Source organism: Colossoma macropomum, unplaced genomic scaffold (assembly GCF_904425465.1).
Source record: "Colossoma macropomum unplaced genomic scaffold, Colossoma_macropomum, whole genome shotgun sequence".
NCBI classification, from domain to species: domain Eukaryota; kingdom Metazoa; phylum Chordata; class Actinopteri; order Characiformes; family Serrasalmidae; genus Colossoma; species Colossoma macropomum.
Window position 1 is genome coordinate 436,820 of NW_023495386.1, and position 25,206 is coordinate 462,025.

Sequence of the window (25,206 nt, forward strand, 5' to 3'; positions counted from 1 at the left end):
CATTAACAATCATTGTAATTAAATGAATATAACTACTACATCAAGTTAAGATCCCCTGTATAGGCTATTAAATGAAATAAGCTTAATAAAATCAGAGAAAAACAATCACACCAACGAGTTCTCTGCGAAACAAGTTCTCTAGTGAAATGTATGTTTCCATTAGTAAAAATGCTATTTTGACTAGTCAAAATTTAATTACAGATCTTTTAATGGAATTACAGATATCAACATATATCTTTTTACTAGTAACAATAAATATTACAGATCTCCATTATTATCTCCATCATTGATAGATAATTATAAATAATCAAATTGGTGTTCTGACTAGCCATAAATTCAATTTTAGATTTCTAAAACTGACTTCTTACTAGTCAGAAATCATGTTCAACATATGCTAATTTGAAAAAGCCACATGCTAAGTGCAGATTCCTTTATATACAGTTCATATATTAAAATAAAAGTAACTTATGGTGTATGGGAAGTTACTACCATTAAGTTTGCAGAAAGAAATTATAACAATGGACGCTCACTGCGTAGCATTACAGCCCTGTTACCACACATGCAGCAGTCAATCTTTGCACTCAATAACCGCGCAATGCACACGTCTGGTGCATGAGGCAAATCTCTTGCCAACATTTACCTGCATTTGGCAAGAGGTTTGAGATACTTCGGCTTTCACATTTATTGTTTAATTGATGTCATAATGCATTTTTCATGACTTGCCAAATTGTATACATGCTAACGCGTTTTTACCTTTTTTTTTTTAGCTTAGCTTATCTCAAAATTAACTTGCTGTTTATATTCACTGGCGCATCCATCAGGCACATTTAATAAGAGGTCAGATCACATGTTAACCCATCTTTTAAAACTATATGGTGCAGTACAACTAGATCTAAAATAAAACCTAGATACTGTAGTCACAAATTAAACTGCTTTATTTCAAACTTTAGGGTTCAACCCACCATAAAAATGTCAAGGCCAGTAAAGCAACTTGGCATACCTGTTAGCTAGTTAAACTGTTGATAACTGTCAATAATTTAACTGATCTTCTGGTTGCTGAAATATTGTCCGTGTTCCTGGAGGACTCCAGTCAGACACTCACTAAAGTGACCACTTTTAATACTCTGTTGAATGGGTCAGATTCTTCCTCTACCCTTTATTCCTCTCCTTCTCGACTGCCTTCCATCTTGTGCCCTGCACTGACTTGCTGTACACCCACCACCCTTTTCCCGCCTAACACTCTCATAAACATGCATTAAATGCAAATCTCATAGTTGTTTATGTTTTCATTAAACCATTGGAGAGATCTGAAACATAATTTTAAATAATAAGAATTAGAATTGTAGATCTCTCATTTTAAATCTCAATATCTTTATTGAAGACATCAGTAAACATACCCAGCCATTACCATGTCTTGGGACGTCTTAAGACATGTCTAAAGACACATTATGAAGACGTCTTAGGACATCTTGAGGCATGTCTTAAGACATAAAGACATGTCTTTTAGACATGTCGATAGACACGGATCTTAAGATGTCTTGGCAATAATAACATCCCAAGACGTCTCAAGATGCAAGATGCATAATACGTATTTTAAAATTTTACCTACATTTTTTAAAATAATCTTTTACTTTTAAATATTTTTAAGAGATTTTTAAAACGTAACATTATTTATAGCAAAAATTCTAGTAATTTTTTCATTATTTATTTATTTTTGTTCTATGTAGGATGCATAATGGTATCATTTATTTTAATATATATATTGTATATTATTCTATAAACATACAAACATTACATATATTAGTACATACTACATTTATACATTTCAGAACAAATTTAACAACAAAAGTAATAATAATAATAATAATAATAATGATAATAATAGGCACGGGGCGGCACGGTGGCGCAGTGGGTAGCGCTGTCGCCTCACAGCAAGAATGGCCTGGGTTCGATTCCCGGCTGGGTGACCAGGGTCATTTCTGTGTGGAGTTTGCCTGTTCTCCCCGTGTCTGCGTGGGTTTCCTCCGGGTACTCCGGTTTCCTCCCACAGTCCAAAGACATGCAGTTAGGCTGATTGGACATGCTGAATTGCCCCTAGGTGTGAGTGAGTGTGTGAATGTGTATGTCTGTCTGCCCTGCGATGGACTGGCGACCTGTCCAGGGTGTATCCTGCCTTCTGCCCAATGACAGCTGGGATAGGCTCCAGCACCCCACCGCGACCCAGAAGGATAAGCGGTTTAGATGATGGATGGATAATAGGCACATGGTTCCCAGTCTGTAGCTTTCTCTACAATAAGCCATTTTATATGAAACCACTAAATGACTTTGTTTACATCGCAAGGACAGAATCAAGTGTACAAAAACGTGGAATTTGCCTTTAAATGTTTCTGTTGCATTTGAAAAGCTTATGGAATCAGTGAAAATGTATTTGTGAGTTCAGACCATGCCTTCAACATGTTGGTAGTATGAGGGAAGACTCTTATGCAACTATTTTGTAATACAGCGTTGCTGCAAAATTTAAAAATCTAATTCAGTTCTTTTAAATACCTTTTTATAGTAATTAACCCTTCATGTTTTAAAACGTGGTAAAAATGTGTTAAAAATATTTTTTTTTACAATGACTATTTTATAGTTGCTTCATTTTTTAATGAAGGTATCATTTTATCAACTTTTAAAATAATAATAATAAGAAGGAGAACAAAGAACAATAATAAGTATGCATAAATTACAGTAATGTAATTTAAAGGGGTATGGAAAATCACTATTTTACAGTTTTGTATTTCCTTGTTAATCTGTTAAAAATTCAAAATACTTCCATATTCAAACAATTTACTCTGCAATCCAAAGCATAGCCCATGAAAAAGCACCCACATAGCTTTCAAAAAATATAATACAATAGCGTCATCACACTTGATATGTTCTACAGATGGAGAAAAACATGTTAACTGACTTTGTGTAAAAATTTGAAATATACTGCAATAATACACAGTTCCACAAACCAATGAATCTGATTTTAAGGTCTGCTGTTACTCCGTTTGCAAGTTATGCTAAAGTTACTAGCAATATAGTACTATGAACAATTATAAATGATGGGAAACAATTTTAAGATTAATTCATATGGACTAAAAACTGACCAACAGAGTAATACAAAGGTCTGAACCCCAGCAGCACTCATAACATACCTGAGCCAGATAATGATCAGCTGTCAAACAATTAATACCAGACTCAGATGTGCTAAGAGCTGGAATAGAGCCAAGCTGTGGACATTTTATGTGGACATACGTGGACACAGGAAACAGGACACAGATAACTCGATGTGCATATGTCCATGCCATAATGCCTGAACACTAACATTACTGATATCACACTGCTAATGTTACCGATCTCTCCTTTTAGAGTTAAATCCGTGATGAGTGAAAGAACTGTCAGATTCACAGCCCATCGCTTCTTCCTCTGTTTTTTCAAAGTGTTGGTCTTCTTTGTCAGAGATATGAGGAAAATGCATCTGTTAAAAAATCAATTTTAAGACAATAAATTTGAAATTACTTTTAGATCTGCATATACAAGCAGGATGAATTTAAAGGGGACCTATTATGCTAATTTCCAATGTTCATAAATTTATTTTTGGGGTCTACTATAATACATTTACGTGCTTCAGTGTTCCAGAAACACATTATTTTTCTCATACTGTAATTGTTTACTCACCTTCTGTCTGAAATGCTCCTGTTAGAGCTCCTGTGTCCCTCCTTCCTGATGAGCCCAGTACGCTCAGATTAGTTAGCTCGCTCACTTGGTTCTGATTGATCAAGCACCAGAGCGGTTCCGCCAATACACGGCCTCCGGTAGATGCGTTGCGTTGTGTGAGGGCATGCCAAGCTCGCTGGTAGGTGGGCAATAAGGATTGTGTTATGGGATTACATCATCTTGTAACAAAGGAAAAGGGCTGGGGAACTCCAGCCCTCAGGCAGCTGAGAAAAGTGGTTTCTGTGGGAGAGACTTTCTTCCTCTGGCATATACTTTCAGCTTTGTATCTTACACGCACAAAAAGCTACATAACACAGTAAATAAAAGGGAAAGCATTATATATTCCCTTTAGAAGTAGAATATAATGTACAGTATACCTAATTCTACTCATCTAAAATCAACTCTGGCATTTAGTACACAAAGAAATGTGACAAGCCTTTAAATAATACCTATGCATGAACTCCAGCGTGGCACCCAGCTCACACGCATAGCTGATGTTCAGACAATGATGTTCAGTGTAATGAAAGAAGCATCAAGATGAGGCCACTTGGGTAAGAGCACAGCTGAGTGTTGAGAATGATACTGACTGCCACCATAATGGATTAGGCCCAAAGAGAGGATGTTCCTTTGGAAGGATTGAAAACAACAAAGTTGATTAGATAATTCACTATTCTATTGTTTTCATCCTCTAACATGCCAAAGTCAACACGTGACAGAAATGATCATTTGCTGTTGAGGCAGGTGTGAGCTTACTACTGATATCTGTATCTGTTAAAAGCTGTGTTAAAGGAGAATTACACACTTTTTAGGCACAATTTCATCATTAAGATGCAAAAAGTAGTTTGACACAAAATGTTCCATTGTGGAAAAACTTACAGAGTCAGAGTTGTTCATAGTGGCAGTGACAAGAACCAGACGTTTGAAGAGCTCAATGCCTCTAATCTCTCTCACAGGGAATTATTACATGAAATGATTATCAATAAGAGCTAAACTCTATTAGATCATGTTTACCACATGCTTTATGCTATAACTTGTAGGGCTCTGAGACTTGCAGTATTACACATTAAAGCACTGTGAAGAAGTAAATTCATAAATATTGATACAGTGTTGGTGATATTGCCATATCGATATTTTGAACACAGCTGTAGTGGCAAGTAACATATTAATAAATTGAATGAATAAAGCGCAGATATTTGAGTACTCTAACCCAGCTTTACCTAAACATTCTGCTCTTCTGTATTACAATAAATACTTCATGAACTATATTTGTTTGGAATACCCACCAAATCTAAACATCTGTCTGACATTCATATAGTTTTATTTAAAAAATTAAAACTTGAGTCTCACCAGTTGCTCAGCTTCAGGTGATTTCCGATGAGAAACATCTAAAACAAAACAGACACGAGGTAAATGCAGTGAAACAATAACAGCAAGGCATAACAATGAACTTAAACACAAAACAAACTGGTCATTACATATTACTGACTAAAATGTAGCCAAGTAAAACGTAGATTATTATTCTAAAGCACAAGTAATATATTTTAAAAATACTCTAGAAAGTACAAATCCACCAAGACGTTACTAGAGTAAATGTAACTGAGCAAATTAAAATTATTACTACCCTCTCTGAGCTACACAGACTGCCGGACTGTGTTCAGTGTGCTGACCCTGCTGCACTGTGATCAGTCTTAGATTCAATTCTGAGGCAGCCTTTCATTTGTCCCAGCTACCTCAATGCTTCAACTGACTGAATCAGCTGCATACATAGCATCTCACCTGTCTATACTCCAAACCTTATGAGTCTCCATGGCTGCACTGCTGGGATGAGACGGCTGTACAGAGCTGAAGCTGGGCGGTATGGTTACAGTGCGCTGCTGGGAGCGCGTGCTAAGCGACATCTGACGCAGCCGCGAGGCGTAAACAGACAAGCCGCTTAGCCGCTAGCTAACCTAACGCTAGCTACATACGCTAACCTAACGCTGGTGTCTTCACTCGGCAGATTGACCAGAAATACAGAAAAGTTTACTCCAGCTGACTGTTAGTGAGGCTGCTTATCTCATTTTGTCACTACTCACCTTTTAAAAGCAAAGTCTGACCGCTGCAGTCGTAACTCCAGTCGCCGCTCCACTCGGTCCAGTCAGCTAGTTAGCTTAGCTAACTACGCAGCTGAAAATCCTCGTTTCTGGAAGCTGAACGCGTCACCCGGCAGGCGGCGCTGTCTCAGTGAGGAGTGTAAGAGACGGTCTTATCGAGGTTTAACACTCGCTAAACAAACTCGATTAAACTGCCCGCGTTAGCGACCTGATAGACCCGCTCACTGCAAACGGCTGTAACGGTCGCGTTTGGCTTTAAACGGAGGACCGGCGGAGAGCGCTCGCGCTTCAAAACCGAACGTCCGAGACGCGGAGTCCCGCTCTGATTGGTCTAAACTCCCGCCAGTCTTTTGTTTGTCCTCCCATAGATCTTTTTCCGGTTCGCGCCTCTCTGTACTGAATGAACTGGGCTGTTTTGTTTTTGTTTGTTTGTTTGTTTGTTTTTTAATCGAGACACAGAATTGAAAACTGCAAACTCTGAAATACACGAGACAGCTGTACAGCATTATTTTACAAAGCATCACTGGAGGCCATGTCTTAATATATTAAAGTCAAAGTATGAAGTTGGACATTTAAACAAAAATCTGTTTATTATATAATTTTACGTGGTGAAACAATATAGATCTTTATATTAGTACTCCAATACATTTGTTTATTATTGTTCGTGTTTTCCAAATACTCGGAGATAATAATTTTGAAAGTTATACACAGTATATAAAACTTAGTTCTCTCCTTCTGTTGGGCCAAATTAAAAGTCCTAATGGTCAAACTTTGGGCAGCCCTGATCTGCTTAAGAAAATAAACAGAAGTGTAGATGTTGAAGAGAGTGAACCAAGGGCTTTTTTGCATTAAGTTTTGGTGGTATGTGATCTCTAAAGTACCCAGGTTAGCTGTTAAGTACATTTACTTCCTATTAGCTCAAAGTTGTTTTATCTTGGTTCCTAGCTTGTTGTCTCTGGTTACAATTGTACATTTGAAAATAGATCAATGTTGTTTTAATCATAGCATGTTTTCTGCAAATGAGCAAAAGGCTGTGACTGACTGTGATTATCTCCTTTGGTAAATGTTACAAATTAAAAGTTATTCTACCATGAACTTCAGTGATATAAGGAAACGAGTTTAAACATTTTAAGGTAAGGTAAATGGTTTAAGAATTTATTTTTTTCTTTTGCTGTTTTGCTGCTGTAAACACATTTCTGCAATAATCAAAAAACAAAACATACAGAATCACAAAAGTACAGCAAATAAAGCCTTAGTGAGTGTTCTTTTAGTAATATCACACAAAAACCATAAGATTACAGCAGGCTGTTTCTTGAGGACACACTTATATTCTCTTTTATATAGTTATATTCTCATTATACTTTTACATTAGGCAGTGCTGTGGTAATCCTGGCAATCCTCAGTTGTGATTTTCAGTTTGGCAGTATCACAGGAATACCACACTCATACCACAGGACTTTTTGTAATGGACCACTCTTTGGACTCAACTGAACTGTCTTAAGACACAACATCTCTGTGTCTTAAGACAAAGTGATGTCTTAAGTCGTACCCCATCTTCAAGACACACAAAATAATTACTTCTTTGTCTTAAGACGTTAACTTTCATGTCTCAAGACAAAGACAGTGTCTTCACTCAAACGTCTTAAGACGTTCTTGAGATGTCTTGGCATAAAAAAATGTCTCAAGACATCTTATAAATACTGTCAAGACATTTTAAGACACAGTGACAGCTGAGTATGAAGCCATTATGGCTAGTCTTACTTTAATTTTTGATATTTTATTTTTAATTATTACTTGCTCTATTGTAATTCATACTAGTCATATTGTAATTAAAGTTATCTGTTTCTTACATATACAGAGTTAAAAAATTGTTATTGCTAGTCAAAACTGCATTCTGACTAGTTATAATTCTACATTTAGATATCAATAATATCATTCTTACTGATCAAATGAGAATTCTGGATGTCTACTACTGTATTTTAGAGATCTGAATTTATACATATCTCTAATGTACAGCCCAAAAAAGTTGGGATGCTGTTCAAAATGTAAATGAACACAAAATGCAATGATGTGCAACTGAAAAATGTTATTGTTTTTTTGAAAAATATATGACAATTTTGAATTTGATGGCAGCAACACATTCCAAAAAAAGTTGGGACGAGGGCATGTTTACCACTGTGTTGCATCACCACTTTTTTTAACAACACTCTGTAAGTGTTTGGGAACTGAGGAGACCAACTGCTGTAGTTTTGAAAGTGAAATGTCTGTTCATTCTTTCTTGGTATATAGGATTTAAGCTGCTCAACAGTTTGGGTCTGTTTTGTCATATTTCTTGTTTCATAAAGTGCCATATGTTTTCAGTGGGTGACAGGTCTGCAGGCAGGCCAGTTTAGCACCTTAATTTTTTTACTACAGAGCCATGCTGGTGTGTGCAGAATGTGGTTTTACAAGATGTCGTCTGAAAACCTGTTTAGATCATTCAGCATTAATAGTGCCTTCACAGATGTGCCAGTCATCCATGCCATGTCCACCCATGCCATGTGCGCTGATCACAGATGCTGGCTTTTGAACTGTGTGCTGATAACAAGCCTGCTGGTCTTTCACGGTGTCCATGATTTCCAAAAAAAATTTCTAATTTTAATTTGTCAGGCCACAGGACACTTTTCCACTTCACTCCAGCCCTTCTCGGGCCCAGAGAACGTGGCAGTATTTCTGGGTCCTGATGATTTCTTCATTGCGGTTTAGAGTTTTAACTTGCATTTAAGGATGCAGTGATGAACTGTGTTCACAGATAGTGGTTTTTAGAAGTGTTTCTGAGCCGATGCAGTGATTTCCACTGCAGAATCGCGTCTGTTTTTAATGCAGTGCCACCTGAGGGCCCGAAGATCTTGGCTAGCCAATACTGGCTTTCAGCTTTGTCCCTTGCATGCAAAGATTTCTCCAGACTGTCTAAATGTTTAGTGATATAATGTACTGTAGATGATGAAATCCCCAAGTTCTTTGCTATTTGATGTTGAGAAAGGTTCTTCTTGAAGTGTTGCACTATTTAATCGTGCAGTCCTTCACAAAGTGGTCAGCTCCTCCCCATCTTAACTTCTGAAAAACTCTGCCTCTCAGGGATGCTCTTTTTCTCCCCATTGATGTTACTGACCTGTTGTCAATTAACCTTCAGGTGTTTTTTTAGCATTACACAACTTTACCAGTCTTTTGTTGCCCTGTCCCAACTTTTTAGGAATGTGTTGCTGCCATCAAATTCAACATGGACATATATTTTTTAATAAACAATAAATACAAATACATATAGGGTTTGCACATGAAAATGATTTGCACATCATTGCATTGTGTCTTTGTTTACAAGCAGATATTGACCGCTCCAACATGGCGGACGCGCAGACGTATTTATTTATATCTACGGTCGCTTCCCGATCTGCGTCACTAGCCGCCATCTTTAGCGTAAACAACACTAGGCGGTCTATTCAAAGCGGAAGGAGAGACGCGTTGACATGGATTTCAGCAAACACAACCTTCAAACTTAGACGATTGTGCCTGAACTAATACTACCTGCCTTGAAATAAACTACGATTAAATAAATTGTCACGATAACGTTAGTATCGGTTCTAACGCTAACTAATTTTGTTTTTACGCTAGTTAGGTCATCATCGATCCAAGACAACTCGTGAGTCAGATCGCTGGGTTAAGCAAAAAGGATTATAACTCCAGGTATGAAAAGAAAAACGACAAAAGTGAGCCATGTACGATTGAGCCCGAACGAAGAAGCACAGTTTGTGCGAGAAGAGCTAGACAGGAGGAGGAAACTGAGAGTACAGCAAGTGAGTTTACCGAGCTACCTGACCTAAATAATAGTTTGTTTAAATGGCGTTGACTGTATATTGTGGATCGTGTCATTTTATTTTACTATAATTTAGGTGAGGGAACAGGAGCGGTACATTGCGCTGCAGATCCGCCGTGAAGTGCGGGAGAGGAAGGAGAAAGAGCTGCAGAATGTCGCTGCAACGCTGCGGGATGAGTGGCAACAGCAGCAGAAAGAGAAGATAGAAACCCTGGAGAAATTTAACGGCGACAGCCTCCGGGCTGTGGGCCAGGGCTACCGTAATGCAAAACAGAACGTGAGTGAAAAGAGAGCGATCGTTGGCTTGCATCGGTTGTAACATTTGAGCAAACTGGTAGTGAATTACTCGGAATAATAAACTTCAAAGTGCGTGCCTCTGTAGAAGACAGACTGGGCAGCGTCTGTGTGTCTTTGTAGGAGCCGGATTGGGATGCTTTGGCTCGAAAAAGGGAAGAGAACAAGGAGCGAGCAGCAGGGAGGCATCGACAGGCGCTCATAGTCCTCGCCTCCCAAAGACAGAGTGAAGAAGACCAGCGTCGTCGGTCAGACGAGACTCAAACACTCATGCACACTCAACTATTCAAAAATCAGCAGATGTAGGGTTGGGCGATGTGTATGTACATATATATATATATATATATATATATATATATATATATATATATATATATATATATATATTAGATGTCTGACTGTCAGATAATTTGGAACTGACAAAAAGACTCAGTTGTGCCACATTTAAAAGATAAAATCAAAATCTATGATTACAATGATTGTTATTCAGTATTGAACATTCTGTGCTCCACTAAATCCAATTAAACAGGAGTAATTATGTCTTTGTAATAAAATATGCAGATGGTCAGTGTTCAAGAATTACCGACGATATCAACGATATGTTCAGAAAAGCATATTGTGCAGTATTGTGGCATAATTTATCATGATAACAATAAATAATGTCACAATAAACAAATATATTAATAACAAATAAATAGTGTAACAATAAGTTAAACCCCTTACACATGCAGTAGCTCTGCAGAGTAATGCACATTTTGCTTCTGGATCTGTAAAAAGAGAATGTGAAATGGAACTACACCTATTTTCTTTTAATTGACCTTGTTTAATTGAGCTCTTCAAGTATGGAAGCATGTCATATGTAATAATATAATAGAATATGCAAAATGGCAATGTAATCCCAAATTTGAATTTATATTTTCCGCTCATGCAAGTTCAGGTTCAAAATGAAAATTCAAATTCAATATTTCCATTTACCTTTGGTCTGTGTACCTTCTGCTCATTTGATTTTCGTTTAAAAAACAATATTGAAAAATAAGTAGATTCCCCTTTTTGGTCATGACATTGTCAGTGGAAAAATGAAGAAATAGCTTCATTTTACAATTTCACAAACTAATCATAAAATCACACAACCAACAAACAACAATGGAGAAGGGGATGATTTTATTCATCCAAATTAATTACAAATAAACTTGCAGAGTGCAACTATGGTCGCAGAAACAGGAATCAGGTGGTCACAGGTAAAAATATAAAATGATAAAGACAAAAGTTTGTGATCAAGCATGACTGTTGAGAACATGGGGATTTAACAGCAAAATGAAAGAGAAATAAAAGTCAAGTTTCCCAAAAAACTATGAGAAAAAGTAATACTGTGGGGGGTGACGTAGGGGTGGCAGCAGGTTTTCTTAAAGACAAAGTGTAAATAAATTTGGATAAAATCTTATCAGATTGCAATCCATATGCAAGGCACAAGTACAGTCAACTGAAGCTCTAAAGTCTACATTCCAGCCATCATCTCAAGCTTTGTGCATGAAAGTGAGTGAATGAAAGTATGTTGTTGAGCGACTTTTTTCCAAACGACTGCACTGTACAACTTCAGCTCCACAGCTTTTTTTTCCTCACACAGCTTGTTACTTGTGTCTCTCATAAACACAAAATGACAACAGAGAAGATAGTTTGATTGCTTTTACTCAACACGTGATTCAGCCTTGGAGTAGTCCAGTAGTACTGCGCTGGGACATTGAGGCTACCGATGTGCTGGTTAACTGTACATGACTCATCATGCCATCATACTTATTTTGACCAGTCCACTAAGGCTGTGAGTAAGCCAAACGACTCAGAAGTGTTTTGTCTGTCATGGTTGTGTTATTCTGTGCATTCACTGCGTAATGGCCTTTCTATCAGCAAGGAAGCACACAGTGCTGATTCTGTTTATTAGAAAATGATCTATATCTGCTGATAATTGGTTGACCTTAACTGTGAATTGTGTCCTGAGGATGAAATATATCCAAAGTCTTGTTGAATGAGGGCATTACTGTAAGCTGTTATATTTCTTAAACAGGCACATTGAAGCTCGAAAGAAAGCTCTAATTGTAGAGAAGAAGAGGGCAATGAAGATCGCCAGCCTTCCTCAACCTGTCCCTAACCCTATAGAGGTACTGTCTCTTCTAGAATCTTGTAACTAACCATAGAGAGCTGCAGGGTTTCTGTAGAGGGATCCTCATGGTAACAACACTCAATGACAGGGATATTCATATGTGCATGAAGCATGATGTTTAAAAAAAAAAAAAAACAAAACATGAATTACATTACATATGGTATATGTATTTGACCAAGGACCTTCTAATCCTAAATCTAATTTGAAAAGATTAAATGTTTGTGTTCACCTAGCTCTTAAAAAGTAAAATCTTGAGCAAAAGATCTGTTTTGCACCTTTTGAGGGCTGTTTTGCACCTTTTGAGGGCTTCCAATGAAGTTATAATTTGTAATTTTGTGGCATATCTTTCTGTCAGAGTATTGGGACTCAAACTCCTTCACCACCCAGTATGGCCAACGTAGAACGTTTTTCCATCACATACTGTCATGTTCCAGAGACAGCAGTGGACAGAGAAATGGAGACTGAGCAGGTGCATGCACACTTTGTTGTATCAGTATAATTGTAAAGGCCAGATGTTGATCAGCACTGTTTTGTCAAAACTGTGCTTGCATGGACAGTTGTTCTCATAACCGTAGCAATGCGCCCACTAAAGCTAACTGAAAGTCCCTCACAGCACAAAGTGTAATGCTCACATAAAAAAGAAAACAGATTCCAGTGTACATAATCTGAAAACTAATGTTTTATATTACTGGCCCAATATAACTAACAACATGGTTGATCACTTCTGCAGTCAGATGCTCAGCAGGCAGCAAAGCTGGAGGCTCAGCGACTGAAAGAGTTGGAGAGGGAAGAAGCGCATGACATGCAGGAGCAACTGGAAAAGGCACGGCTTAGAGGAGGCCATGCACTCCAGAAGGAAAAAGTTATTCAGGTGAGAAATAGTGCTCCCCCACAAAGGTCAGCTGTTATAAACAAATTAAGTTCTTCTAGTATGATCTTGACCCTGTTCCTACTTCTCTCCTTAAGATGGTTTCTGATTGTGTTCGAAATGATGTTGTAACTAGTGTAAACTGTTCTCTGTCAACAGGTGCTTTTCCAGACACTTTTAAAACTGCCTTGGTGAAGCCTCTACTAAAAAAGAGTTTCTTAGAAAAAGTTGTTTTCAAGCAATTAAATGTGTATCTATTATCAAACAAGTTATATAAGAAGTTTCAATCAGGTTTTTGCTCTAACCGTAATACTGAAACAGCATTGTTTTGTGTTCTCAGTGACCTCAGGCTCAGTGCTGATGCACAAAAGTCCGTCTATTTTGGTCTTATTGGATCTTGGTGCTGCTTTTGATAATTATTTTGATAGATTCTAATCCACAGTCCTAAATACTTGGTAGGCGTCTCAGGCACAGTTTTACACTGGTTTAAATTGTATTTAGTGAGTAGGCAGTTCTTGATTTAACCTGAAAATCATTAATCAAAAGAAAATTAACATTTCTTGTGAAGTCCCACAAGGTTTAGTTCAAGAGCTTTTTCTTTTCTCTTTGTACGTTACCTCTCGGTAATTGCAGTCACTAAAGTAGCTTTTTATTATTTGAGAAATATATTTTTTGTTTTAAAGCGACACAGACAAAGCTGTTTATGTATGTGTTACAAGCAGAGATGTTTATCATAATGCTCTTCTTACTGTGTTCCTTAAGAAAACAATACATCCTGTACGACTTGTACAAAATGCAGCAGCACAGATCCTAACAAAAACAGAAAAAGGGAGGCTTTTTTTCATGTCATGAAAAAACTGCACTGGCTCTCTGTGTCTTTCAGGATACCGCCCATTTTAGACATGCAGATACTGGCCTTCTGCAAATACCTTCTGTAAAATACAGAACACATGGAGAGGCCTCTTTCATTATGCTTCTAAACTGTGGAACTCAATTTCACCTTTTATTAGACAGTCAAGAAAGATTTATAAAGGTATCTCCTTATCTTAGTGTTTAGTTAAAACTCTGTGTCTCTTGGTATTTATCTTATTAATTTGATTTTTGTGATTGTGTCATTGTGTGATTTTAAATGAATACTATGAGCTGCCATCAGCATGAAAACTGCTATTTAAATAAAGATTATTATTATTATAATTATCATCAGTATTGACATACAGATTTCTTGGTGCTGTCCACAATAATGGTATTTAAACACTTTCCCCAATGTCCTTCAATTAAAATGAGCAGATATCATTAGCTCAGATGTTGGTAATGTGTTTGTGTGTGTATGTGTGTGTGTACATGTATGGTGTTTGTTTGTGTTTATCGGGGCAGGACAATGCCAGGTTGCTGTGTGAGTTAGAGAGATTGCAGCAGGCTGATTTGCAGCAGCAGAGACAGGTTGTGAACAGCATACCAGCACAGATATTCCAGCCACTCTACAGACATGACGAGCTAAGAACTGAGAAGCAGAGAGAGCTGGAGTTAGCCTTCCAGGACCTGTACAGTGGAGAGAGAGGTAAGTATCTCCTTTCCTCTTATACTCACCTGCAATGCAGTTTCACTGCTTTTTTCCAAGAAACAGATAAATACAAGCTAACAGGAGAATGCTGTAGACATAGCACGGTTTTATCTTTCTCAACACTGTGCCAGTAGTCAACATCAGATTCCACTTTCAGAACTATTAGCTGTTGGCTATTCTATTTCTCATCGTGATAATGCTCATCATGATTTGGTTTCTTTACAGCACAAGCTTAGCTGTATGGGAGGAGCTGGAGTTAAGTTTGTGGTCCATAGACACCATAGTGTTGAGTGGCTAAAAGGGTTGTGGGTCTGTTCTTTTACAGAGGTGAGAGGTGACTTAATACTTAAGCCTGTGCCAGAGCCTCTTCCTGTACTATCTGCTGGAAGTAACGATGAGGACCTGGATGTGACCCTCGACCCTGAAGCCATTCTTTGCGAGGAGGCAGAGGAAGAGTCTGCTGCCCCTCCCAGTCAGTGTGTAGGTAGGGATAAAGGCATTAGCTATAGTGACTGATATGTGTGGCAGCATGCAGCAACCCTTCATGTGCTGAGCGTTATTTTTTACTTTTTACTATTTCAAACGTTTTTTGACCTCTCAAAATGACAATCATAAACCAAGTTATGACATTTTCGAGTTTAACACTGCATTCAAAGATCCTACTGAATTCATAAAGAAATTCTATTTTATCAGGAGGCAGAAGGGCACTATTTAAGATACTTTAAAAATTTGTTGAATTTATTTGCTTATTTACTTATTATATACATATTGTAATTTACCCTAATCTGACTAGGATAAGGGCGGCACGGTGGCGCAGTGGGTAGCGCTGTCGCCTCACAGCAAGAATGGCCTGGGTTTGATTCCCAGCCGGGCGACCAGGGTCATTTCTGTGTGGAGTTTGCATGTTCTCCACGTGTCTGCGTGGGTTTCCTCCGGGTACTCCGGTTTCCTCCCACAGTCCAAAAACATGCAGTCAGGCTGATTGGACATGCTAAATTGCCCATAGGTGTGAGTGTGTGAGTGTGTGTGTGACTGTGTATGTCTGTCTGCCCTGCGATGGACTGGCGACCTGTCCAGGGTGTATCCTGCCTTCCGCCCAATGACAGCTGGGATAGGCTCCAGCACCCCACCGCGACCCAGAAGGATAAGCGGTTTAGATGATGTATGTATGTATGACTAGGATAAACAGGTCTCTGAATGGTGAGTAAAAAGTGTTAAAATGGAGAACTAGCTGTCTGTTGGTTTTTGTAGAGATCACATTTTGCAAGTAATGTTGTAGAACTCAGGCTTTCTTTTGATGATGGCTAGATTTTTATGAGGCTTGATGTTAGTAGCTAACATTAGCTTAACATTAACATTGGCTTCTTATTCCTACATTTAGGGATGACCACTATCTATCACGCACTCATACATTAAAGGTAATAGCTTGCAGTTGGATCCAGCAACAGGTGGCTAACACAAGAAGCAGTATCTAGCCACAGTACAAACAACGGTGTAATAAATCTTCATAACAAGCACTGTAACTCTGGGGTATAAGGGCGTTTTGATAATTTTGGCAAATCTTCTTAAATTCGCCTTTAAAGGCTCTTGTGTATAACATAATACCAATATGTTTCATATCAGAATGCTTCATTATCTCCGTTACTAGTTTCCAAAACCACTGTAGCAACTTCAGCAGCTGTAAACTCTTTGCACTCCATTTCACGTGTCTCCGATGTTGACTGAAGAATGAAGCGTTTCTGACATGATAGGTTAGTCGTCAGTGATTTCCTGAGTGTCCATTGGTCAGTTTCACACGAAATGTATACGGACACACGAATCCACCAAGTACACACAGTGAGAAGCAGATGATGTGTATTTCAAACCCTCTTTATATTCTCTTAACTCTGAATGTGAGTCACGTACGATCTTGCAATAAGATAGAATCCACAGGGCTGACTTTACATATTCAGGAAATGTTTGGACTGTATTTCTGTGCTGTATTATTGCAACGATAGAGAAGCATGCATAGAAACATCAAATTTGATGCGTGGATGAGTTCATGGACCACAGAGGGTTAACAAATTTAGAACAGCTTAAATAACCTACGTGCTGGGAGTTTTGGCTTCGGCTCGGAGTGGTGGGGAAGCAGTCACTTGATGTGAGGGAGAGGAACACGAGTAGCTGATGTATATGTATTGCTTACCTTGCTTGGTACTTTGGCAGAATTAACTTCAGCTATGTCCTGCCTAATTTAAATCGAACTGAAAAAAAAAGCAGAAAAAGTACTTTAAAAAATCGCTCAACAAAAAAGACCACCAGCATTCTTTCTCTGCCCGTTCATAGTAAAAACTTCACAAAAACTATAGATAGTAGACTGAGTAGAAAGGGGCTTAATAGAAAAGTGCTTTTCTGAATTACAGCAACACCAAAAAGAAACGTAATAAAGGAATGGAGAAAATGGACAAAAATTATATCAACAGGTCAGCGTGCTTGGATAAACACTATCTCATACAAAAAGGCTTAACTATGGTGCAAAGACTCAAAAGCTAAATTAGAGAGACAGATGAGCGAGGACAGACAGACAGAGGAGTGAAGTGGGTCACTAACATAGACAAAGCAGAAATACCTTTATGCATGTTTAAATGTGAATTAGACAAACTATGAACTATTGTATTGTAGACTTCGATTAGTTTACAAATATAGCCAAACACTGTCACTGGTTGTGTTTAGTTACTATAGATAGTGTCCACATTCTGATGCAGATCCTGATGACTCTAAGTCAGGGCCAAATAATCTTCAGAAAATCAAATGTTCTACAATGCTGGAAATACACAGCTCCTCTACAACAGGTATCACCACCACACCTAATAGAATAGCTTGGAGATGGGCATATCAAGGTATTTTGTATTACAACGTTTCCAAGGGTCAGTTACTCTTAAAGCATCATGATGTCCCTGAAAAGAACAAACACCACACAAACATGCCACAGACCTGATGGAGAAGTGTTTTATATATTAATAGATAGATATCTCAGTTTTTTTTCATGATAACTCAGGGCCTGTAATTCATGTGTCAAAATGGGGGGAATACTCCCTTAAATGTTTCACAGAGGGGGATTTATATACTTTGAGGGAGATTGCATTTCATTGCTCTCCTCCAACTTGAGGGATTCTCCAAACTTGATAAATTTGTTCTCTTTCTCCTTCTCCTCTCTTAGCTGTCATCTCTTTGAGCTGCATCAGCGTCCTTAGTCTTTCTTCTGATGACTCCCTTTTCTCTTGTCTCTATTCTTTTCCTGTCCTTTGTCTCCTCTGTTTCATATCTTCCCACTTGATACCAGCTCTGTTTAAATCAAACTGCTCTCAGGGAGGGCCAAGCTCTGAAATGAGCATCAGATTAGTGAGACTTGTATTAGTCAGTACATTTCTGAATTGAGTTTTAATCTTGTTTTATGTTCACATAACACACTTGCAATTGGTATGATCATGGCTATCTTAATAATTTTCTCCATTTCAGTGAATACACCACTATGTTCTTGCAACCCAGTCTCCTAAACCTGTTGAAAGGAAAATGAAGCATACGAGTCACTGAACAGCATGGCTTGCTTTAGCATTGCAAACTCTGACCGAGCTTCATCTGCTCTTACATTATACAATAAGTATGACAGTGGGTTTTCAAGTTTCCCTGCACCATAGAGAGTGAAATTCTCAGAGCACTGTTTTGCCACAATGTTATTTGGTCCCACAACAGTGAACCATGACAGAATATTGTTAGCAGGGAATTATCTGTCAGTCTCATCTATCAAGGATCCTAAATACCTGCTCTTCCATGTCATTAAAGGTTGTTTTTGTTAGAGTTGAAGTTAAAGAGAGCTAAAGAATTCTTCATCTGCAGGGCCAGTGTGGACTATTATTTATCTCAGGGCCTCTTTGGTACCTTCAACCGTTGGTGGACCGTGGAGAAGTCCAGTCCTTCAATTGGGGCTCATCCAACTGTTTCTGCAGTTCATGCAGCTTGTTTTTTTGACAGCAAAATTGTTTATTAAACAAGTTAGTTAGCCCAACCCTATTGCTAGTCTTCAGGAAACCGAAGATAGGGACCCTGAATCACCAGGCTCCTCACCTGTTATCTTCTCTGAGGCATCCGTGTTGTTATTGTCATAATCATGTGACTCACCCAGTGCTAGGGAAAACACAGGACTTTTTTTTAGCACAGCCTTTTCAACATCCTCAACAAGTGTGCTTGCGTTAGCTAGGTGCATTTCTGATAGACCTTTCTTATTATGGTAGCTTCCATAATTTGTGTGTCTGTGGTCAGCTTTTTGAAAGTAGGATATTCCATCTCTTTCATGAATTTAACCAGATGCCCAAATTTTGAATTAGCTAATTTTTCTCTGCTATAAATTAGGTGGTGTTAAGAAATTCCTCCTCCTCACACTGCAGCTACACAATTTCAATAGCTTTAGCCGTCACATTCTTTGCTGAATCTGTCTCACGTTTTTTTTTTTTCCCCCCCAACACTGCTCTATGATAAACTACATCTGAGTGGCAACTTAAAGTTGGCATTTTGTAACATTGGCTGGTAAAAGGCACAGCCCCGTACATTTAAAAAACTAAGCAGCTCATTTCACCGTTGTTTAGTTTGAGCCACAGATAAATTCTAAGTCAGTTAGCCTAAAACTTGTCTTCGGATTGCTGCTCACCTTGTTAACGTTACTGTTATTTGCCTAAGGATCCTGAGGATTAATGTTGTCAACGTTGACATCACTGGCACTGCTGTTTGCTCTAGTCCTTTCGGGTTCTGATGTTTTTTTTCTGAGCGGGTTCCACTTCAGATGATGTAGATTTACGATTTACGGTCCATGTTTGCATGCCTTCAAGTTTATATCATTGAAAGCTGTCTGTGTAAGCAAGAGATGCTGCAGAAACAGAGGGGGCTCGTAGCCTTGTAGATAGAGGGAGAGAGAGCATGCCAAGTGTGTTGTCCAGGGCGAAAGTCGGTCTGTCCGGCCAGTTATCCCTCGTTCCACACTCATGCAAACGTTAGCTGAACATAATTCAACATTGCTGTAAATACGTGTGGGAATTTTCTGCATTAAAAGTGCTGGTTAATGTGCTCACATACACACACACACACACACACACACACACACACACACACACACACACACACACACATACACACACATACACATACACATGCCAGAGGAGAGAACTACCCAGACCACAGTGCAGATTCACTTAGCTGGCCCAGAAAGAGTCCCTAGCTGAGGGTGTAGGTCCCTCTCAGTAGGCCTTGTAGCAGTAGACTCAAGTAGCTGGTCCGCAAAGCCTGGTATCCCTTGCTGTGTGAGAGGCCTTGTAGTTGATGTGTAGTGTACCTCTGGTGGCCAGCCCAGGCAGCTTTGGCCTCTGTTCCACTGCATGGCCGAAGGGTTCTGAACATGGAGGGTAACGGTTCCAGTGGCTTTTCCACAGAGACACGGTTCGATACAGAACACTTAAAAACCGTGCTTTTTTCGGTACGTTTGGCTAATTGTACTTGGGGCCACAGAGCTGTTTGGGGGGTTGATGTAACAATGTAGCTATTCTCTGATTGGTTTTACATTCATTTTGGTATTCTGTCACAGTATTCTGCTTTAAACCCAAAAACAATCAAATAAGTTCAGTTCAATCAATCAACCTTTATTCACACTCTGAGTACATTGAGGGAGACCCTCACTTACAGTGTAGCCCAAGCCAATACAGAGATCAGGGATTTAGAAGTTAAATTGTAAAAACATAACAAATGCTAAAAAGTAATTATAATCAGAGTAGTAAATAAAAAAAAAAAATCAATAAACCATTAAAATTACAACAGTATAGTAACTTAGTAAGATAAAATAAAGATAAATAAAAAAAAAACAGAATTCATATTTTTAATATTATATAAATAATAAAATACATAAATAAAGTAGAACAATAGCTTGGCAACATTTAAATAAATAAGAACAATAATAAAAATGAAACAATAAAAAAAACATACAAAAAATCACTTTAAAACTAAAATCAAGTAAAACAGTTGCAGGCTGATTGGCGGATAGAGACTAAAAGTTTAAAATGTTCATTTACATTTACATTTACATTTACATCATTTAGCAGACGCTCTTATCCAGAGCGACTTACAAAAAGTGCTTTGTCTATCCAGAGAAAGAATCTTTGCTAGCTACCAATAGGTTACCAATGTTCATGTGACACCAGTGAGCAAAGCTTTAGAGATTCCTGTAATAAATTTCAGCTCACTTGTGCATGATTTTTCAGTACAGAGATCAAATGATTTTAGAACAACGAAATGAAGATTTTGCTTTTCTGCAGTTCAATGTGTTTTTTGTATATATATGAAAACTAATGTAATTTGTGTACTGCGTTTTACATTTTTTCACTGCTATAATTACTGGCATGAAATCTTCTCCATGTAATCCTTGCATATAGTTTGCTAGTTTTCACAGTGCCTTTTTCCTCAGCGAACTCTGGACAGCCAACTCTACGGAAGCTGCTTGAGCGCATCAGAAGGCAGAGGGAGCAGTGGAGTTGTCGACAATTTCCAGTAGGGCGAGGAAAAGCTGTGCTTGAGAATACAAGCATTGAAACAGGATCTCTGAGCAACCAGGAGTGGGAGCATGCACCCAGCTCGGAAGAAGACAAATCTGATGTGTTACACGGGACTGGTTAGTTTGTCGGTTGTTTTTCCACACTTTTGTTGTTGTTGTTGTTGTTGTTGTTACAAGGCTGGATCAGTGCATAGGAAATTGGGCTTGTTATTTACTTTGTTTTCCTGTTTTCTCAGACACCAAGTTGAGTGAGGAATCTAGCATGGATGAGTCCATACCTCGACTAGAAGAGCGGTTCACAGAGAACTCAAGAAAAATGCAGGTGAGTGGCTAGGGGAGAAAGGTAAGGTGCCAGACACTTGTCATACAAAGCACTGGTACATAGAGGTGGTCGATACAGAAAAAAAAATCATATCATGATACTCGTGATATTTTGACACACACACACACAATGCATTAATAGTGCCATGTCAAAACGGCCATCAAAAACTCTCTTTTTATTCAGCATTTCACATACTGTACTGCACTAAATCCAGTTAATCAGGACTAATTATGTTCTCTTTTTAATGAAACATGAAGTTGATCTGTGTTCTTTAAGGTTAGTTTGTACAAACGGTTCTATGAATCTGACTGCTGGTATTGGTTTCAGCAGATAGCACATTCATTACCAGAAGAAAATGTTTTTCCTGTTTGCCAAATTTATAATCTGTAAACCTGTGGAGGTGCTTGGCTACCTAGCTAACTGTAAACTAAATACAATACTAACAATATTTTGAGCTTTTCTGTAAGCCAACAAGCAAACCCTGCAGAGTGCGTTTGTCTGGTGAACTCTGGCCCTTCAAAGGTCTGTATTGTGTAGTTTGAGAATGAAAAGGTTTTTTGTACTTAGAGGCCTGGTGTCAATCACAATTTTGTGATTTCCCTAATCCGACAGACATGCTAAACTTATCTTTCTGTGCCCGAAACTTCTCTCAATGAGTTGTGACTTTTTACTTGCATGACTTTCGTCAACGTCGTTTGGTTCAGTGTTAATTACGTTAGTAGTGTAACTGTGCAACTCAGAACTAAAACGTGACAGTGTATCATTGTCTGTTCTGATCTAGATCAAGAGAACCTAACTACAAGTATAAACGCACCCCAAATTATACACCTAAGGTTTGAATTCTCGTGTTTGTTTGCAGCATTAGCTTTGTCACTCAAGTGCCAATCTAAAGAAGCAAAATTTGGATGCCAAACATTTCTTGGCTGTTCGACTACATTCAGGTTAAATGGAAATGGATTTTTGCTGAACCATGCCTTTGAACAAAGCAGTGTTTATTGTATGTTTACAATGGTTTCAGGCCTTTTACCTTATGCACATGATATTTGTGCCCAATTGACTGAAAAAGTGTGTATTGGCCAAGTTTGGACTGCCATAAAAAACCTGAAAGTCATGGAATTTCACAGACTTTGCCCCCATGCATTTCGTCGTAGATTGAAGAGTAGAGACTAAATATCTAACTACTTCAGATGTTTACTACTTTAAAACATCCACTTAGCGAAGGCAAAGTTATGTGGGGTTTCAAAGAAGTCATATATCTCCTCTTTCAATGACTATAGACCAGTGGCTCTTATATTGCACGTCATGAAGTTGTTTTTCAGAGAAGGCTTTGCTTATTTCAGCAAGACAATGTCAAACCCCATTCTGGATGTATTACGACAGCATGGCTCCGTATTAAAAGAGACCGGTCACCCACTGATAACATTTGCTGCATTATGAAATGAAAAATACTACAAAGGAGACCCTGAACTGTTGAGCAGCTGAAATCCTATATCAAACAAGAATGGGAAAACATTTCATTTTCAAAACTACAGCAGTTGATCTCCTCAGTTCCCAAATGCTTACAGAGTGTTGTTAAAAGAAGAGGTGATGAAACACAGTGGTAAACATGCCCCCGTCCCAACTTTTTTGGAATGTGTTGCTGCCATAAAATTAAAAATGGGCATATATTTTTCAAAAAACAATAAAATTTTCAGCATTTGATATGTTGTCTTTGTAGTATTTTCCTTTAAAATATGGTTTACATGATTTGCATATCATTGCATTATATTTTTATTTACATTCTGCACAGTGTCCCAACTTTTTTGGAAATGGGGTTGTAAAACTGACATACTAAATATGATAGTTACCCGACATCTTTTGAGAACTATTTTACCTGTTATAATAAATGTTACTGCAAATGTGTGAGCTTCTTCAACTGCAGATTTGCGGTGACTTGCATGCTAATAGCGCTCCCTGCTAGAGAAACTTAAGACTATAAGTGATTTCCAAAGCCATGCCCATGTGCAATCCACATTAACAAAAGGTGTTTTCCATTGTTCCAGTGGCATTTTCATAATTCAGCTAACCACCGGGACACTTAAGCTGTACAGACAGAGAATTTCAATGCATGTAATCAATTGTTTTCCCACCCCTAGAATCTGCACTGCTTGACATTAAACTAGAACTGCGGTAGACTTGGCATTTTTGCATTGATTAAAATGAACACTGGTGGGATTGCTTTGTTAGTGCGCTTCGTTAGAGCAAGTGGGAACACTGCTACAAGTATAAACGCACCCTAAAAGGGCCTGGCAGCCAAAAGTCTACCTAGTTATAATGTATTTTGCAAGATATTTAAATTTAGTTATTTGTAATCCTTAAAATTGCTCACCTAAAATTGTAGCATGATAATGGTACACAGACATGTATCTGGCTGGAGCTATGTAACCTGTTTTAATTTTATTCAATAATTAATCTGCATATCTGTGAAAAAGTGTTATTTACATGTAAAATTTAAGTTTTATAATACAATAATTTAAGGCTATGTTAAGTAGACTTAGTGGTTTATGTTGTGCCTGCTCTTTTTTGTTTGAGTGGCTTGGTGTGTGTTTTGTGTGACTGTATGAAGGAGGGAGACTTTACATGTTGTTTTTTTCCCCCAGGAAAAGGTGTTTGCTCCTGTGTCAGGTAGTTCACAATCCCAGAGACTCCGGAACTATCAGCAGAGGCTCCTGGAACAGAACAGGTTCGTGAGTATACGCCATGAGCCGCTCTCTCCACAGGTATTGCAGTTTTAGGATTCATTTTGAATGATAATTTTTATCTTGTCCAAATTGAATGATGCATTTGTGTGTGTTACCAGACTTCAGAAGAAATGTGTTGAAGATACCCGAAGGCAACTGGAGGAATACCAAAAGAGATTGCAATTATATTGTTCCTCTGTCACCATGAAGACAACGCAAACACAGGAACCTCCTCTAACTGAAGAAACTTGTCATGTGCCCTCTTTTGCTGATGGAGAACACTCACCTGCCTTCGCACACCTACTGGTCACTGATGCTGACTGCCCCATCCCTCTTGACCCTCCAACAGTGGACATTCTACAAAGTCACCATGAGATTACACCCACTGAGTCTCAGACCCATGCTGACCCAGTACTGTTCAGCCAGCCCTCTCTACAAACTACCAGCAGTGCCCTTGCCATAATGTCCAGTATTCCTAGCCCTGCCATAACCACATATACCTGTACGCCCAGAGAAGTTCTAAATACACACTCCTTTATTCCAGAGCAGTGTCTGAGTCTCAACTTTACTCAACCCCCTGTGTCTGCACTCTCTACATCTCCTACACTGCAGGACAGCAGCATGGCACTGGTTCCACTGCCAGGAGTCAGCTCCTTGTCAGAGAGGAGGTGTAGAGATGGTCCTTTTGACATGGGAGAAATTGCTCTACCTTCTGTTGTTCTGGAGCGTTTGCTGAGCTGCACCCGCCACAAACCTCCTGCACTAGCCACACACCTGGCTCCAGTCCATCCACAATTCCCTGAAGTCGAAGTGCCTCTAGTGGGAAGGCCTCCTGCAATGGTTCCAAGCTCTGGGAAGATGTCTACAAGGCCTGGGCAAGAAGAGGTTACGCAGAATCACCTATGCATGGTCCCGGAGATGGAAAGAAATCAGTTGGTTAGAGAGCAAATGATGAAGCAAAGAAGTACCTTGGAGGCTTTACTTAGAGAAGAGCACACAGAGGTAACCAGAACTGTAGAAAAGCAAGG

The 25,206-nt window shown here is 38.6% G+C and overlaps 1 protein-coding gene and 1 long non-coding RNA gene across 5 annotated transcripts in view; one reads left to right on the forward strand and one right to left on the reverse strand.

Moving 5' to 3' along the window:
* Positions 1–2,687: 2,687 nt before the first annotated feature.
* LOC118801986 lies at positions 2,688–6,151 on the reverse strand. Its single transcript, XR_005006604.1, has 5 exons — positions 5,820–6,151; positions 5,092–5,129; positions 4,194–4,369; positions 3,706–3,880; positions 2,688–3,505 (listed from the first exon to the last, which is right to left on the reverse strand). It is a non-coding gene; the product is annotated as an uncharacterized LOC118801986 (long non-coding RNA).
* A 3,150-nt stretch (positions 6,152–9,301) lies between these two features.
* The window catches only part of cep295 (centrosomal protein 295), a 34,582-nt gene continuing 18,677 nt past the window's right edge, over positions 9,302–25,206 (forward strand). For 3 of the 4 annotated variants that reach the window (XM_036562402.1, XM_036562401.1, XM_036562403.1), the window contains exons 1-12: positions 9,302–9,667; positions 9,764–9,964; positions 10,105–10,229; positions 12,041–12,134; positions 12,492–12,605; positions 12,867–13,007; positions 14,379–14,562; positions 14,891–15,049; positions 21,050–21,253; positions 21,373–21,458; positions 24,098–24,180; positions 24,298–25,180. In XM_036562402.1, the coding sequence (XP_036418295.1) occupies positions 9,560–9,667; positions 9,764–9,964; positions 10,105–10,229; positions 12,041–12,134; positions 12,492–12,605; positions 12,867–13,007; positions 14,379–14,562; positions 14,891–15,049; positions 21,050–21,253; positions 21,373–21,458; positions 24,098–24,180; positions 24,298–25,180 (2,382 nt within the window). In that variant the 5' untranslated portion in view covers positions 9,302–9,559. Of the gene's footprint in view, positions 9,668–9,763; positions 9,965–10,104; positions 10,230–10,964; positions 11,798–12,040; positions 12,135–12,491; positions 12,606–12,866; positions 13,008–14,378; positions 14,563–14,890; positions 15,050–21,049; positions 21,254–21,372; positions 21,459–24,097; positions 24,181–24,297; positions 25,181–25,206 lie in introns of those variants that run through there. The other variant, XM_036562404.1, reaches the window with a different exon arrangement.